The sequence below is a fragment of the Aythya ferina genome (assembly GCF_964211825.1).
Source record: "Aythya ferina genome assembly, chromosome: 2".
NCBI classification, from domain to species: domain Eukaryota; kingdom Metazoa; phylum Chordata; class Aves; order Anseriformes; family Anatidae; genus Aythya; species Aythya ferina.
In genome coordinates, this window is record NC_140297.1 from 91975037 (window position 1) to 91993469 (window position 18433).

The 18433-nt window shown below is 36.7% G+C and overlaps 1 protein-coding gene across 2 annotated transcripts in view; it reads right to left on the bottom strand.

Annotated features, from left to right (window-relative positions):
• TMEM245 (transmembrane protein 245) overlaps positions 1-18433 on the bottom strand; it is an 86210-nt gene that overhangs the window by 43668 nt on the left and 24109 nt on the right. The window contains exons 7-12 of one of the 2 annotated variants that reach the window (XM_084510340.1): positions 16249-16272; positions 9865-9969; positions 8556-8638; positions 6438-6528; positions 5584-5682; positions 1966-2097 (exon numbers count right to left, since the gene is read on the bottom strand). In XM_084510340.1, the coding sequence (XP_084366466.1) occupies positions 1966-2097; positions 5584-5682; positions 6438-6528; positions 8556-8638; positions 9865-9969; positions 16249-16272 (534 nt within the window). The remainder of the gene's footprint in view (positions 1-1965; positions 2098-5583; positions 5683-6437; positions 6529-8555; positions 8639-9864; positions 9970-16248; positions 16273-18433) is intronic. The other variant, XM_084510341.1, reaches the window with a different exon arrangement.

The following is an 18433-nucleotide window of genomic DNA, read 5'->3' on the forward strand; positions in this document are numbered from 1 at the left end:
AGTATGCCATTCTGTAGTAACTAATTGTTCTTCTTCAAAACTCTACGATTTTCATTCTCTCATGAAAACATAAATCCAGAATACAGTAAAGTTCCACTGTAACCTAGAATAGGTGAAGCAACTTTCTCAGAAACATCAGACTTACGGTAGAAGTATGCTCATTTTAATCATCTCTAAGCTTTAATGACCTACCCACGACCACAAATGAGATTTTAATCGATTCTAATTTAAAACAGTGTAATATTTATGCAATAGATTGTTTATGAGACAGACAGCAAAGAAGATGCTACCCATAAGGATGTGAAATTAGGACTTAGTGTTATGTACTATGTGGACCAGTTTACAATCTGTTATTATGGATGTGAGTGTATGGAGAAAAAGGACAGGTGTTTCCCCACAGCAGATAAGTAATGGGTTCATGGATATAAACAGGAAAACAAGCCAACTGCTGCAATTTTTTTCCCTGTATTTCTAAACAAGATTTTAGAGAATGTTAAGCATGCTAGCTAGATAAAAAAATATTAATATTAATGTATTGCAGTCTTAAATATTTATTCTCTTTTCAGTATTTCCTCCACTATTTGAGCCTATTTAAGATTACTGAAGCACACTTATTTTGGTTTCTGAACACTGTTTAGCAATGGAGTAAAGGAGACAGCTAGCACCTATAAAGCAGTTCAGTTTCTCCTCCTCCTCCTCTCCCTCTTAGCAGCACATTCTGTATTTATTTTAAATGATATGCTATGGATGTTTATAACTGAGCCCCAAGCACGCAAAGAAAGAATTAAGCAAATTTTTACTATTCACTAAAAAGGTTCACTACAGTAAGATGTTTGTCTCATCTTCTTCTTAACTTGCATTTTGTTTTTTAATGATAGAAACTGTAAAGATTTAAGCAGCAGCTGAGAGAAGACAAAAGGACACATGCCCATCGGTTGAGACCATGAGCTGCCTCAAGGCAAATAACTGCTTAAATTGCATCCACAGAAATCTTATGTTTCAAGTTAGATATAAATAATATTCCTTCAACATGGATAAGCCTTAAACTGAATATATTTCTAGATTACAACAGCTCAAGTCAAAGATGAACTGTATCTGGGACTGACTGTATGTTAAGCGCTTCAGATTCAACATCATTTTTTTAGACAAATGTAGTTGCTTCAGTTCTCATTGCTTTCAATGCTTTTTCTTTTTCTCCTAATGAGGTGAAAGGTCCAGTGCATTAATTCAGAGACTCACACAGTGTAAAATATTAATTTCATTCTCCACAGAACTTTCATAAAAGAGAAATAAGCTGCTTTCAACCCAATGAATAATAATTTGAGGAAAAAAATATGACTACAACACACACATGCACATTTATATATGACATATACAGATAAGTAATATATATGTATGTGTGTGTGTGTATATATATGTATATGTGTGTGTATCTTACAACCCCTTGGTCAATGTATTTCTCATTTATAACCTAGACAAATGTTATTCTTTTTTAAAAAAAATAAAAGCCTCCAACCCTGCACTTGCCACATGTTACATAAAAACAAGGCTGAAGCAAACTGATATTTGGCAAATAACAATATTTCTAGAAGAGACAGATAAAGTAAGAATAATTCCAACCAAATGACCTCCAAGAAACAGAAGAGTAGACTACAGACTAAGAAGAATTTATCCAGCTATAAGGTGACATAGGTGATCCTACAGTAACAATCCCACTCAGGAAGAATTCTGGCAAGCAAATATCACTGAAGATGCTGAAATCAGAAGGGTTTCCTCATCACAATTTGGTTCTGTTTGTAGTATGAATATATCCTAAAGAGACTTACAAATATTACACAGGTAATCGTAAATAACACTTCCAATGTTTCCATGTACTTGCATGCCATGTCCTTAGCAGTAGTCCAAGAAGGAATTAATACCAGTTAAAATCAGACCAATTTGGTAATAAGAGCAAACAATACATACCGAAAGAAATGTTTCAATGTTATCATGAACGAATGAAGCAACATCTTGCCAGTCCAGAATATCACCAAGCCAGCTGTTCTGACGGTTTATGTGCCATTTGTGTCCTTTGTGTCTTCCAGAATGTGTTACATTCTTAAAGAAAAAAGACAAAGATGTAAGGATAGCAGACATGTGAATAACTCAATAAATGTGAAAGCCGAAGACAAAGATTTTCTTAATGAGGAACATGTCCAACATGCATCTAAATAGTCAGACCTGCTTTAATTGGCATCCTCAAAAATACCTGGAAGTAAGAAAGCATTTCTCTGTACAACTGAAAAACTAAAAGCTGACAGAAACCTGTAGTTAATTATCCCGTGTGTGTACAGTTCTGCACATTGTACTGATTCATCTCAGTTAAACATCAGCCTCACAGCCTGACTGAGACAACGGTATCTATCTTGCTCTTTATGAAAGCACACCAGAGGTAACGATTTCAGTTACTGCCTACATAATTTACTCTTTGTAACATATAACTTCTACCAGTACAGCCCGCAAAGAACAATACGAGAAGCTGCCAAACAACTACTTTCCTCATAATTAGCATCTGCTTCTCCACTGGCAACATTCAGTCATGCAGAAGCTAAAAACTGAACTGCAAGCATGGAGGATTTCTTATAACTACACAGGTTTGTAACTGCGACACAACAAGAGCACAGAAAATGGTCATAAACACAACAGCTAGTTACTTAGGTGGCTTCACCCTAATTAAGAAGTTGTCTATTCTGCAACTGAACCACACGTGACCACAATCTACTACAAGACTATTTGACTCAGTCTGGGACTGTATCAGGAGTTTCAGAGAAGGATGCCACAATTACAGTTAGAAAACACAAGCCTGCCTGTTGATTAAAACAGATGTCATCCCAATCCTCAATTGTAAGAGACGCTCTTAACTCTGATGTTTATACAAGCATCCCTGTACTTCTGTTAGAATTTTCCAAAACTTTAACCTTACCATTCTGCATTCAGAATGACATTACCTTTTTCTGGCACATATAGCAAGTATTATTCTGAGTGAAGTCCCTGCACTGATTTGTATGGGTCAATCTTTTTGCCCAAGCAACACGCGATAGGACAAGAGGAAATGTCCTCAATTTGCATCAGGGGAGATTTTGGTTGGGTGTTAGGAGAAATTTCTTCACTGAAAGGGTTGTGCAAAGGGAATAGGCTGCCCAGGGAAGTGGCTGAGTCACCATCCCTGAAGGCCTTCAAGAAACGTGTAGACGTAGAGCTTAGTAGCATGGTTTAGTGGTGGACTTGCCAGTACGAGGTTAAAGGTTGGACTAGCTGATCTTAGAGGTCTTTTCAAACCTGAACGATTCTATGATTATATTTTCTGTTTACTACCAATTTTCCCTAGACACACAGTTACATTTTACGACGATGCACAATTAGCAAAGTTGTTTAACAATCCACAGCAACGCAGAGATCTCTCTTCTAGGCTGACAGCTTATTTAGAGCAGAAAAATGCAAACAGTCAAACATCTACCTGCAATAAACCTTTTGTATTTGTAAACTATGAGAAATCTATTTTCCATTCACCTAGTTCTGTTTTCAAAGACATTAACCAGCAGAATGGTGTATCACTTGCAGATTTTTTTACATTGTTAATGCCCACTTCAAGTTCACTGTTATTCAGCAGCTATACTGCAGTAGCACCTACGGCCTTTTAAACAGAGGATTCAAGGAAACTGTCAACTGAGTCCTCTAACAAATTTACTAGATCTTAGAACACAACACAGCAAAACAAAACACTTCACACCTGAATAGACAAGCAAGACTAGTTCTCCCTGAAGATGATTCAATTGCATTTATGCCCTCATCTTCCAAGTGATTTATGATTCTGTCATTATTTTACTTCAGTAAGTACAGAGACTCGATGGTAATTAATCTCTCACAACATCTTTGCAACCTTTTAAAATATACACCATTTGCTACCTACTGATCTTTTCAGAAAGTTGAAGTTACTGATTGAATTAACGTTTTGTTGGCAATTCCCCCTCAACTCTACAGCTTTGCATCACCTGAGCTTGGATTCTTCAGTCACCTACAGGCTACAGCAACGCTGCGCAGGCCTCAGAATGAAGTATGATTATTATGCTCATACAAGTGAAATGATGGGGAGCTTGAAAGCTTTACTGAGACTTGGATATTGTACAGATGTTTTGCATGCTGGAATTTAGCTTACCTTCAGTTTTCAGATACTCTGAAGGACCCCACAAGGCCGTTAAAATATTAAGAGGGAAATAGCCAGGTGGAAATCACCCAGGAAAAACATATAAAGTGGGCATGGGATGTGACAGAGAGGGTAAGATCAGAAACTGAACCTGGAGCAGCAGATGAGTGGCTGCAGCCCAATGTGCCAGTGCTAGCACAGGGTTTTGAGCAGGCAACAAGGGGAACCGGCTTCAAAATGGCATGCAGGGAGCATCAACATGCTCCTGCAGCTTTCTGCCTTTCTGACTCCTGGAAAAGCTGCTTGCTACTCTGCTCTACTAAAAGAGTATCTACAAGACCACAGCTTTGTCTTAAATAACAAATACAGGGAAGGAATCAAATATTGCAACTCAGAGAGATATGGCCTGTGCTGCACACTGCAGCAAGAAGGTACTCCTCCAGCACATGTTATGCTGAACCACACAGTGCCAGGGTGCATCTGACACAGAGCTTACAACAGTAAAAGCCCAAGTTTATCAGTATGAGCTGTATCAAAAGTACGCAATTTTGAGGTTAAGCATTCAACACTGACTACTCCTAAGTGCTTAAGGCCAGCAAAATGTCCCAAAAATGTAACTTTTATTTCTCCTCGGCAGCCTCATATTCCCCAACAGCATCATGTAGCCTACCACATAATCTTCATGCTTCTGACACCATTATCTTGTCAGAAGAAATAACCGATTCCTTCCCCTAGTATTTTGATCACAATACTCAAACTCTTACTTCTTTTAACACTGAGATCTTCTTCAAACTTCAGAAGTACTTTAAAAGTGACTGCGTAAAGAAAAGTTAATAAACTGTAACTGCAATTATTTAAATATAGGGAAGTATTTCAGGGGTATGACTTTTGGATTTTGGTATTTCCATTGCACCGTGGCTAATGAATTGCTTACTTTTTCCTTTACAGGCAAACGGCACTGACAGCATGAAAGTGATTTAACTCTTATGAACTTTTCAAGATTCGGTGTGCAGAACCCATTTTTAGCATTCACAAAAATGCATTTAAAGTAATGTGAAAGGACTTCTTTCTAAAAATTTCAAATCAATAAAAGTTACAGGAATTGGGCAGAATATCAGCTTTTTCCTAACCCCTCAAGATCACAAAAATTCAATAGAATGCTCTAAACTACAAAATACTAAATATAAAAAGTGAACACAGTATACATTCAATTGCTAATGTTGCAATTTATAATACATAATTGTATACACGAGGACATAGTTCTGAATGTACTCAAACTGTAGCTGTAGAATGAGCTTTTTTAAAAAACTAATTTTCTGTTATTATGATATTTACTCAGTACTCCAAGCTTTTTACTAATCTAAGTGATAGTTACTATAAATATGATTTAAGTTACCCACCTTCACAAACCAAGAGTGGTAAAGCCTGTCCCAGAGCTCTAGCACTTGCTTTTCAATCACAGCGGTGTTGTTCACTTTTTCTCCTAAAATCTTATGGAGCTGAAACATACAGAAATCCTTTATTACAAGGGACAGAACAAAGCTGGCATCTACTGACAAACCCAAAGCTTGACGAATCACACAGAACTGTCATTAAAGGCATGGCCTAAACTCAGGTAATTGGAAAAAATGAGTATTAGTATGGAATATACACTTCATGGTTCTTAACAAAGGTTTTATCTGTAAAAAACATTCTGCCACACTAAGCTCAGGCTTCTATCTACACCAAAAAACTAACAGTCTCTAAAATGCTTAATCCAAAATCTTACTCACAGTAAACATTCAAATTATTTGAGATGTGTGCTAGATATCAAAATGCATATGGCAAATCCTCCTGAAGAATGTTAACTTAAAAATAAATAAATAACATGTCAATCTACCACACATAGCCCACATAGAAATTAGAATACTGGTGGTAGGGGAGAAAAAAAGTACATTTTCTAAAATTGGGCAGCTATAACCAGATAAAAAAAAAATTACTCATCTTTGTTTGATGTATTTTCACTGGCAGTCTTATTAAAACGATAGATTTTTTTCAGCTCTTATAAAAAAATATTCCTCCGAGCACAAAGACTACTGAAACCACTCCCAGCCTTCCTTCCCTCACAGACTGAAGATTAGAAAGAGTAGATCTGTTAACAGAACAGCTAACCACATAGGAAAGGAACACTGAGAAAACCTTTTTATTTCTTTTTTCCTTTCAAGAAATACACAAAATCTACACATTAAAAAAGGCAGGGGGATGTTATTCTTACCTTATGTGTAATCCACTCTCGGCCATACTGATACACGTTATTAGCTGCTGAGTTGAGCGCCTTCTGAATAACCTGGGCTTCTGGGAGCCAGCTGTTTTGTTTTTAAGAAGAAAAACAAAGTTAATTGTTACATATTTTACTCACTTCATTATACCTGAAACACAATACAAATTAACACATTGAAACAACAACAAACAGCTAAGGTTAAACACTTTTACTGCAGCTAGGCAATTTTGTTGAACATGTCCAAAGAGCAGACTTTTTAGTAAGCCAAGCAAAACTCAGTCTAGGACATGTCATTACATTTGTAATTCACTAAGGTTCCTGAAACCTTAGCTCAATTCGTATCTCAACTTTTTCAAAAAGAGATCCTTATTCACATTACATTCGTATGAATTTTCCTAGCTTTCTGACAAATACTATATAATCCAATCTTTTTTAGTTGCAAAGACAACCTTCTGAATTATGAGCTGAATGCTAATTGTTAATGTTGTTCCCCTGCATAAGGAATAGGATGAAGCAATAGGTTGGAGCACAAGTTATTTCCAAGTATCTACAAAGCTATCCACTCATACCTATCTTCAGGGATTCCTGCCACTTTCAGGTAATGGACCCACTGAATTGCCAGCATTTCAGCACTTTTGAATAGAGGGCACACATTCCCTGCTTTGACTTTCTACATCTTGATTTAATGACTGTACTGCAGCCCTTCAAAAAAGAAAGAAAAAAAAAGGCAAACCCAAACTGCTGAATTTGTTCACCTAACTCAACACTTCTGCCCATGTCACTCTTCAGGAATGTTCTGCATAGGATTTCAGAGACATTTCAGTCACTTGCCTCTAAATATAATGTAAATATCAAGCTCCGAAAGCTGACTGAAGCTTGATAGATTTGATAGGACATACACTTATTCCTATTAAAAGATATTGTAAGTAAACATTTTAACTAAAATTCTGTTAATTACTCAGCTAGAGCTCCAGTATTTTCATTATGTGAATATGCTTCGAACAGTCAAACTTGATTTTCCTTAGTCCTACTTAATCCCATCCTATAGCAAAATGGGAAGGCCAAATAACAGAAGAGATGCCATGAAGGAATAATCAAGAGAGAACATTTTAAAATGTTTATGATTAAGTAGTTAAAATACTTTATTATAGCATTTATCAATTATATCATGCTAGTTCTATTTTTGAAAACCTCCCTTGCTCTTAGAACACAGCATGCAGTTTCTTTTGATCCTATTAAACTGTTGTTGCTTTTGTCTAGAAGGTGCTCTTGAAAAAAAGTCAACTATTTTTTCCCCACGAAGTGCCTGGACTCACCTTTACTCAAGGTCTGTTTAGCTGAAGCAGAACAAAAGTAAACCTGAACAACCCTCCTTCAAAACCACACTCCTTCAGTCTTACCTATTTCCACTCTGCTGTTCATGCAATAAGTTTGCTCAGCAGGCCACCCTATTTTTTTCCTCTATGTTCATTTCTTTCATGATCTTCTCCCTCCCTCAACATTTACCTTGCTTTTTTCTTTAATCATTACATATATCACATCTACAGGCTTCTTCTATATATAACACACATCTACTCTCAATAGAAACAGCCTTTCCTAACCAATTCATACCAAATTTTTCCCATCCACCATTCTTTCCACCCCTGAACTCTTTTTCAGTTCACTCCAGAAACATTTCTTTCAACTTCTATTCTGTCAAAGGCATTGTGCTGCCAGCTCTCTACATTGAAAAAATATTTCAGCTTGCAGCTCACAATCTTTTAGAGCAATCTTTCCTATTACTTTTCTTTTCCAGGTAAAAGCAAAAGGAATATTGGCCTCTTTATTCTCAGCACCATGCACGCTTTCCTCCAAAACTGTAACTAGAGAAGTTTATACAGCTGTCCTTCTCCACCGAAGTCCAAACAGTTCTCAGATCAGATACCATGAGTCTCTTCCAGAATGACGCATAAACACTGCTGCGGCCTGAGAGCTCAGCTTTTACATCTGCCTGCAACAGTTACTCCCATTTCTGTTCACCTTGGGGGCTTTTTAAGTTAAAGAAAAATGTTAACAGCACCTGGAAGCTTGTTTATCCACCCTACACTATTCGTTTAACTTTAGCATTCTTACTTTGCCCATTCTGGGTGACTGGCTACTGTCTCATTGATCAAGCTGCTTGTGACTTGAATCATGTGAACGCTCTCCTGATGTACCTAAATTAAATACAGAGAGAAGAAATCTTATGTAATGCAAACTAGAACTCTACCCACAGTCAGAGAGTTTGTGATACGTTTAAAGAATAATTCTTACAACATAGACAACCCATTATGAAGAATGAAGTGCCATTAACCCAGAAAAACAATCAATACAAAAAACAGCATTTTTTTTTCTGTTCTGACAGTTTTGGTCATGCACTGTGTAACTAGTAATGGCAAATGGCAATTTGAACCTTATCTCATCAGTGAAAAAAAGTAACAATACGGCTGTGCTGTCAAAGGAAGTGCTAAAATACAAAGCATAGTTTCAGATACATCTTTTAAAGCCATGGATCAAAGAAGTATAAAAATTAATGAATGCTCAGCTCTAATATGACCAACCATACAATGAAGTGCCTCAGCAAATTCTTTCTTCAGTAAGAAAGATAAAAGACTCCATAGACAAATATCTTAATGCTCCTTTTATGAATGTAAGGAAGCTTTAGGCTGGAATGTTTGCACAGCTTTTAAAGCTTTCGATTTTAAGTACTTGACATTATGTAAGCCTACATTTTGGAAAAAGGAGACTAACATCAGAACCCATCTGATTTTTGTTCCATAACTGTATGCAAGCGAAACATTCAGTCTCCATTGACTATTTCCAGAATGAATTACAGCTCAAAAAAAAAAAAAAAGAAAAAAGAAAAAAGAGAGAGGAAAAAACGGGGAAAGAGAGACATGAGTGACCTCTTCTGGTGAGAAAAAAAAAACAGCCACAAACCAAAAATCAATTAAAATGAATATCTCTCATGAATCCCCACATTTAAAATCGAAATGGTATAGGGTGAGGTTGTTACAGGCAATTATACAAATGAATTGACAAATGCACCTTAAGCATTTTGCAAATAAGTTTTTTGATGCAAGGTAAATTAAAAAGAACAAAATTCGAAGTAGCTCTGCCATTGACAAGAAAACTAACCAGATGCAAAACCAAACTGTTACTGTAATATATAAGCTAGCAATTATATTATCAGAATAAATTTCAGATCTCAAAATCTCTCTACATAAATACAAATATATATATTTTTACCATTCCAACATTTTTTAATACGAGTTCAACTACAGAACATTTAATTGCTAAATATTTCAAAAAGTTATTTAAGCTACACAATTTTGCATAAATATCAGTAACTCATTCAATTTTTACAATGAGCTCTATGATTACATTCTTCAGTGCACTGTACCTTTGCAGTAAGGAGCAGGGCTAGCAGAAGGGTTCCTATTACTAGCAAAAATATTATGAAAATGCTGATTATTTTATCTAGCATTTTCTCCAACCACACGATCATCTGTGCAGACAAAAAAAAAAAGAAAAAACAAATCATGGCATATAAATCAATCTGTAATGAAAGCAATGTTAGATGCTATCTGACGGTATTGTTATTTTTATTTACAACCAGGGTGCAAAAATCAGGCTCTAATAAAACAGCATTAATGCCAAAGCTCTGAGATGAACAATTAACAAGCAATGTTAGCATGATTAAGGTCATGGTATGACATGTGATTTTGCAAACAACATTTACACAGTACCACAAGACATGGCAAGCTCTGCAAAGCAAGCAGTAATTCAACATTTACTTAATAGACCTAACAAGACTAGCACTCATCTCAACTACAACCCTAGAATTTGTCTTTGTTTCTTGTCCTTTACCACTTGGAAGCTTACAGATGCTATTTGCATAGAAGTTAACAAGTTTAAGAAGTTTACGTGGAAGCCAACACAAGGTATACTATAAAGTACAACCATGACTTCTGAAACTGAATAAGCTAGCAACCCTCTAAATGACTACAGACATATTGCTGGAAATTATGAGATTTTTAAAGCTGCTCATCACCTTCTGAAAAGGGACTGGAAGTTTTCTAAATTATTAAAGATCAGGGCAATTATTGTGCACTAGATATTCCATTTACTTTCAATCTCGAAAGGATTCTCGGTATTATAAACACAAATCAGATGAATCTAGTGATAGAGGGAATAGCCACATTTTATCTGTCGGTTCGTGGAAAGGCACATTCTGCACATGTGCACAAGTAACAGCGATACCACTTGAGATCAGAGGGATTCTGCTGATCTCATTCAGAACAAAACTGCTCCAGTACGTGACTACACAGTGCCAGCTGAGCTTTATCTCATACACCACTTGACTGTTCACCTAAAAAGTTGTGAAAGCTCATGCAAGTATGACCAAGCACATTTTTCTAGCTTCTGTGGTTCAAACACCAAGGCTATTTTTATCCCATCTGGCATTACTGCAGAAAAAATACAGCCGTAAAATTTGAGTTTTAAGAGAACTAACTAAGGTCATCAACAATGTGCAGCAGAAAAAGATATTTCTAAGTGAGCACAAGTTAAATATTCAGTGATTAGGATGATAATTTATCAGTTAGAGCTCTTCCAAAAATAACAAGCCTGCTGATGGTTTACATTATTTTTTTCCTCCTTACTTGCCATATCTCTACATGTGAAATTGGCCCCAGAATAGAAGTTATATTTCCTAATTGAAAAAAATAGTAGGGATGTTTTCCCCTGAGCTAATCCTGATACATTTAAGCAGTTAACGTTCATTAAGTTTTTTGTGCCTTTTTTTTTTTTTTTTTTTTTTTTTTTTAACTTCAAGTTTTCACAACCAACCCAACTCCTGGCTGGATCTGAATTATCACAACAATTATATTCAGCGTTTTAGAGCTGTTGTTCAAAATACTGAAACATCGAGAAGAAATCAAAATCCTATTAAAAGAAACTAGTGCTGAGCTAGCAAGTATCTGTAACAAAATCTACACGACCTGCAGAAAGGAATCTGCAAAATACTATGCCTTGGATATTTTTAACATTTTTCCCCATTGCTGAAATATTTCTGCCATCAGAAATGCCTTGTCAGTGCTGGGGGGGGAAGACTACCTGCCTGTAGCAATAACACAGCTTTCTGAAAATTTCTGACTAGCCTGTACCTGGGCTGTTTCCTCTTTGGAAGTAAGACTGAGAACAGGATTTGCTGTGCCCTTCCGAACTTCAAATACAGCTAAGGATTAAGCAAGAGAAGCAAAAATGAAAGCCCCTGCTTTAAAGGTCGGAAATAAAAACTATCCCTGAAAAACACTGGATGGCCAGGGAAGGGAAACTTTTTGACATGGGCTTCAAACTGAAGACATAAATGATTAAAGCTGCCCTTGCTATTTCTTAGTTAAAGTAAAAACTAATTGCTAATTACTTTCTAAGTTAGAGAGAAAAGAAACCCACTAGTTAGTCTTACATATAGCACTTGAATCAGCCTCACTGAGGGGCATCCAACAGATGGAAACTCAGTGTAGGCTGGATGCTTTAGGTGTTTTGGCACGGTAGCAACTCCTAGGAGATGACAAAATTCCCAAAGACCAGGATGAGGACTCTCTCAACTTGAACACCACCAGCAGGCATCTCCTTCTTGATGCTCCTGGCTGTAGTTTGCCTATACTGCCACCAAGGTGCAGCTGCAGCACATGTGAAGCCTGAATTACCTTTAATCTAGTTAATAAAGTAATGGCAGTGGTGATGCTGCACTAGCACAGGCAGAAACCTCAGCCACGCAAGCCCACCAAGCTCAACAACTGGTATATAGAAATCAGAGGAGAGAATCTGAACTAGTCTGGGTATGGTAGAAGTAAAAGCATACGCACAACATTAATTTAGGGCTATGTTTACTCCCTCTCTAATTTACTTGCTATCAAACCTCCCTTCCTTCCTCTGCATTTACCCACAACACTTCCGTAGGAAGCACTCACCCTGGCACACTTGTGCTAAATAATTCATAGCTACTAACTTAGTACTGCATGTCAGCTAGAAAGTTAAATCCCTGCGTGCTTGTACTTACCACCGAATCAGGTCCTCCCTTTACACCTTTTCTGTAAATCGTGGACACACACACGAATACAAACATGTACTGACTAAATGCTAATCATCAGCCAGAGATCATCAAGTATTAAATTCAGTTCCAAGCTTCTTCATCTAAATGTTAGTCAACAGCAGAAAGCTGATGCTGCCACAACATCCAAAATTACGCAAAGGTAAGGAAAGCCAGGCTCCTAAGCTACAGAAGGTCACACTTGTAAAACCAAACTGAAACATTACTGAGTTGTGATAAACTGACCACAAAAAGCTATCTTTAGTTGTCAAGATTTTGAAGGGAAAGGTATAATTTTTTATATATTTTTTTTAATTTTTCAAATTTAGCTCAAGGTAGAAAAAAGCTTTTAAGCCACGCTGCATTCTGTTAAAATGCTTCTCAATAATCTATAAGTACTCCTTGCTTTGAACTTTCAGATAATGATGCTAACCCTATTATACTTAGCTGTAATAAAAGTTCTGCTCATGCTTGGCATCCAGGAATCATGCTATCTGAACAGGTTCCCTATGTTATGCAGTATGATACATCATCTATGAATTCATGTTTTCATGTCCTCACACTGCATAGCCATCAGAACTTTTTTTTATTTGTTTCACCTTTTTTTTGTTTCATTACACACACAGTGAAACATACCTGGATATCTATTCCATTTTCAGTTAAATCTACACAAAATTACAAGAATCGTTTTTTTAAAAAACAGTTTTACCATTTATCAGCATTTTTTCCATACATTTTAGCCATTAGGCTTGTTAACATTCCCCTTTAGTTCCCTTAATATTTGATATCATCTTATTGATATCATTTGATGAGAATGAAGGGAAGCCCATAATCACAACACATCTCAGGACTATGCTAAAACAAACCAGATGAGTACTTAAGTTAGAAAAGCTGGAGAACAAGCTATATGATGTCTCAAGTCTACTCACACCGATGTCCCTCCAACAGCAACAGCATTTAGTAATTCTTTATAAAGACTCCTGCTATGTGTGATGTCCTAAAGAACAAATCATGCCAGCCCAGTGGAACCTATTCTCTACTTTGGGGCATATATGCCATGTTAAACATAATTATGCATTACTCATTTGCTAAAAAAAAGTTTCAAGCAGGAAGGAAAAAAAAAGCTGATGTTTATCACCAGCAGCCACAATCAACCATCACTCCAAATTCTGCTGTTCTCTACGGGGTATATTTTTAGTTTCTCAGTGAATTATCAGAAACTCGTGCTAGTCTTCAAGAAAGTACTTCCCTTCAGAGAAGCAAAAACAAGGAAGACACATAAGAAGCAATCTTTTAACTGAATCCACTGTTCTGTCTTACAAGTCTCCTCTTTGCTTCTGGTAGAGTATGATTTTTAAAATATAATTAAAAACAACAACAACAAAAACTTAACTCAAGAATTGATGGAGTATTTCATTGTTTTTTTCATCGTGATTATAATGCTATTGCTACTTGCTCATTGTGCACAGAAGTCAACAATGTGCATAACACTAAACAACCTTCAGCATCTCCTCCTATGGAACCGTAAAGCAAAGCAGTAGTTTCCAAAGTAACTCCTAGAAACTAAAGAAAAAAAAAAAAAAACCACCCTCCGTAAGAAGCTATATCCGCAGGTTTTTGCCCAATAAAGCGAACCTCTGAACAAACGTAAGTATTTTGGAGTTCAAAGTAATTAGCAGTCAAAACGTGTTTACCAAACAAATCAGTAACTAATCAAAACATTTATGAAGGATTATAGGTGTACATATTTATTGATTATAAGCCACTCACATAGCAGAAACATTTCTAAGTTGGGAAATAAAATATGCAACCTTAAAACAACCAAACTATATTCAAGGACGAAAGAAAATTCAAAGTTTGCCCTTTCAGTGGACAATTACAACTGAATGATAAAGCAAGCTACTCTACCATCTCCTTCACAAACACAGAAACACTCCCAGTTATATAACCCTGAGCTGACTGATTAACTGTGGGGAAAAATAATAAAAATCAAACTTGCTCAATTCATTATGGCTACTCAGCCGATGTGCTACTTCAATCAGAATCACAGAATCATCAAGGTTGGAAAAGACCTCTGAGACCATCTGGTCCAACCATCCCCCTACCACCAACGTCACCCACTAAACCCTGTCCCTAAGCACCACGTCCAACCTTTCCTTAAACACCCCCAGGGACGGTGACTCCACCACCTCCCTGGGCAACCCGTCCTGGTGCCTGACTGCTCTTTCTGAGAAGAAATGTCTCCTCATTGCCAACCTGAACCTCCCCTGGCGCAACTTGAGGCCGTTCCCTCTAGTCCTATCACTGGTTACCTGAGAGAAGAAGCCAACTTCCAGCTCCCCACACCTTCCCTTCAGGTAGCTGTAGAGAGCAATAAGGTATCCCCTGAGCCTCCTCTTCTCCAGACTAAACACCCCCAGTTCCCTCAGCCGCTCCTCACAGGACTTGTGTCCCAGGCGCTTCACCAGCTTTGTAGCCCTTCTCTGGACATGCTCCAGGGCCTCGATGTCCTTCTTGTAGTGAGGGGCCCAAAGCTGAACACAGGACTCGAGGTGCGGCCTCACAAGAGATGAGTACAGGGGGATGATCACCTCCCTGGGCCTGCTGGCTACACTATTCCCAATACATGAGTGTAGCATCACTCTGATTCACCCACTAGTACTGAAGTGGTAAGATATTTAGCTCCCCCCCCCCCCCAATTACCCTATTTTATCAAACACTCAATATTCACTTTGAAAACTCTGAGTTTTTTCAGATGTACACATCCTACAGGCATCCTTCTCCAGCTCCCTGCTTCTCTGAAGCAATTGCACTGCCCAAGCCTCACAAAGACATCGCTGTACTGAGGAGTTTTCCATATCACAGTCACACCAGAGGCCAAACACGGACTGATTCAGCTTTAACGTCTCTTGGGATGTGGGTTCTCCAAGACCAATAGCTAGTCCTGGTGGACTAAGATGAGTGAGGTCAACTGAGAACATTTCATACATAACACATCATGTACTTTTAAAATACATGCAAAAAAAAAAAAGTTAGCTATACCAACTGCTATATTATTTATTATTATTTTTTTTAAACTAGCCGTCGTTCCCTGGGAGTGTTATTAGATTCCTCAGTTCTCAGAGCACAGGTACCCTCCTTTCACTCGTGCTATGCTCAGCATGACTGAATGTCAAGGCCAACTTGACATTTCAAAATGCCATAAAAGCAATGAGAGAAACCAGTCAATGCTCTGTATGCAAGCACCTGCGTTCCTAGCTTTACAATTGTGCTTCTCAAGCCCTGGCCCTCAGCACTCCCGAGTGATTTCAGGTAACCAGTGCATTCCTGGGCAGAGGACAGCTCTCAAGTCAGGGAATTCACTGTTTTTGTTACGCGTATGTATGGTGAAGATAAGTGCAACTAAATCAAACTACCACTTGAAAAGCAATATTCTGCTGTACAAACCATGTATTTACGTGTGTTTATTTTAGAAGACGAAAAGAGATCAGGTAGAACTATATATGACCTTCAGTAGCTTATATCAAGAGCTGGAAAAGAGACACTTGGGAGAGAAAACTAAGAAGCAAGGCATGTTAAGGAGTTCATGCTGGAAAAAAAAAAAAAAAAAAAAAAAAAAAAACAACAAACAAACCCTCCCCAAAACCGCAGAATCCATTAGTTGGAATCACAATTGTTCGGTTTATTTACCTTCTTATTAAGCCAGTGCCACAGCTTGTCAGTGGCAGAGGGAGATGGAAGAAAAGGGGAAAAAAAAGACAAGAACACAGTGGAAAATTATTGAAAAACGCAGTAATAGAGGGAGGGGAAAGCAATGAGAGGCAGGCAGTCATCCACAGAATGAAAATGAAATCGTTCCAGACACAAAGGTAAACTGCAATAGGAAAAGAGCATAAAAACTTTGAATGCAAGAAAATAGATTTTACTATTAACATGTACTTTTTGAAATAAAGAGGGGATATAACAATTAAGAACGACTTTAATGATATTAACAGAGCAATCAGCATAACCTGGGCAATTCCAGTTTCATTATACTGGCAGCTAACATTTCAGAGTAGGATTTCTACTTTTGAGAAGTACACATTACTAAAATAACAAAACTTAACATGAGACACTTATTGACTCCATTAATACTCCAACCCAGGCAGTTTCGTTTTTATTTCAAAACACCCTTGCTATGTCAATTACGATTTAAAAAAAAAATTTAGTACCACATTCATATTACGACACTCATATTCAATGTCACAACATAGAAAGAAATATCATGTACATAATTAAATCTGATATACACACAAAGCAAACTAAAGATCAAACAAATGTATGGACATTATTATTATTATTGAAACTAGTTCTCACCAAAGCACACACAAGTACACCCATTTTAAGGCTTAGTTTATGTAGGACTACACTCTTAACTCCAGCCATTACCATTCAGATAGAAGCATAACCACAACAGTGAAAAGCTTTAATGTTATTGTTCATCTGTGTTAGAGGTTGAGATCGAGTATATGAAGTTTGTTCTTCCCTGAAAATAAGAAATATTATTAAACTCTTAATTAATCTAGGGTTTTCACCAATTGCCTGAAATCATATTAGCTCTGAATAAAAATAAAACTTAAGGACATTATCTAATTTAAAAAAAAAAAAAAAAACACCACTCAGAACGTTAATTAAGTTTTATCAGAAGCAAGAAGTGGATATACAAAGAAAGATGAACACCAGGGAATCTGAAAATAACGGATGTTACAAAGCACCCAGCTTTCCTACCTACTTGTACGGCTTCAGTGTACTCATCGAAAGAAGCACAGTTGTGGAAAACAATGACAATGCTTCAAAAGCCTCAAATTGCTACTGTACAGTTTGTTTTTATTTTACTTCTTACTGAAAAAATGTAGAAATGTAGATATGTTTACAGATTCAACATCATACTTTTTCCTCTAATGTTACTTTTTCATATACTAATAGTAAAATCTGCTGTACATTTGGATTATTTCAGGGAAAAAAGAAGTAGATCTCACAGTTGTATTACTCTACTTAACAACTATAATGCAACAAAAGCTAGAGCTCCAGTCTTAGCCTGAGCTTTAGCAGAATGTGAAAGGAAGTCATTTTGGTATTTTTATGTAATTTCAGCCTCCTGGAATTGGATGATAAATACAGTAACTAGGAAATAACATCATATGTCAAAAATAATCATTTTACTATTAAGTTTTATTAGAGAAAATATGGGGGACTATACCTGCCTGTTATCTTACCAACCCCTATATTTAAGTAGTTCTATAAATGTGATCAATCTACATTTAAAAATAGGTTATAGCTTAAGTCTAATGTTTAGGTCATTCAAAATGAGTAAGGCTACAGCAACTTTTTCAGTTTATTACTGGCATACTGTCTATACCACATCTTACGTGTCTGTGGAAGTATTTCCTAGAATAGCACATGCACTGGTAGAGATTCTGTCTAGTTACTACCTGCTTTAACTACATGTTAAATTTTGTACCCGAAAAAACAAATTTTGACTTTACTCTAAGTATAAACAATCTAACACAGTCCTCCATGTATAATATTCTACTACACTATATCTACAAAGCACCTTGTATTAACTATATGATTTGCAGAAGTCTACCAGAAAACATGCATGCAAAATAACAGCACATCCTAATTAGCATGTCTAGTGCGTGCAGCTGATCCACTGATTATGCTAAACTTTCTAGCAAACTCTAATAATAAAAAAAAAAAAACAAACTACAGTCAAAATATTAAAACTTTTTATTATTATACTGAAGCAAATTATTAGTTCTTGACTGCTGTTAAGCATACTATAACTACTAAGTTCTAAGGTGATTAGATGGATAACAACAGAAACCTTTTCCCT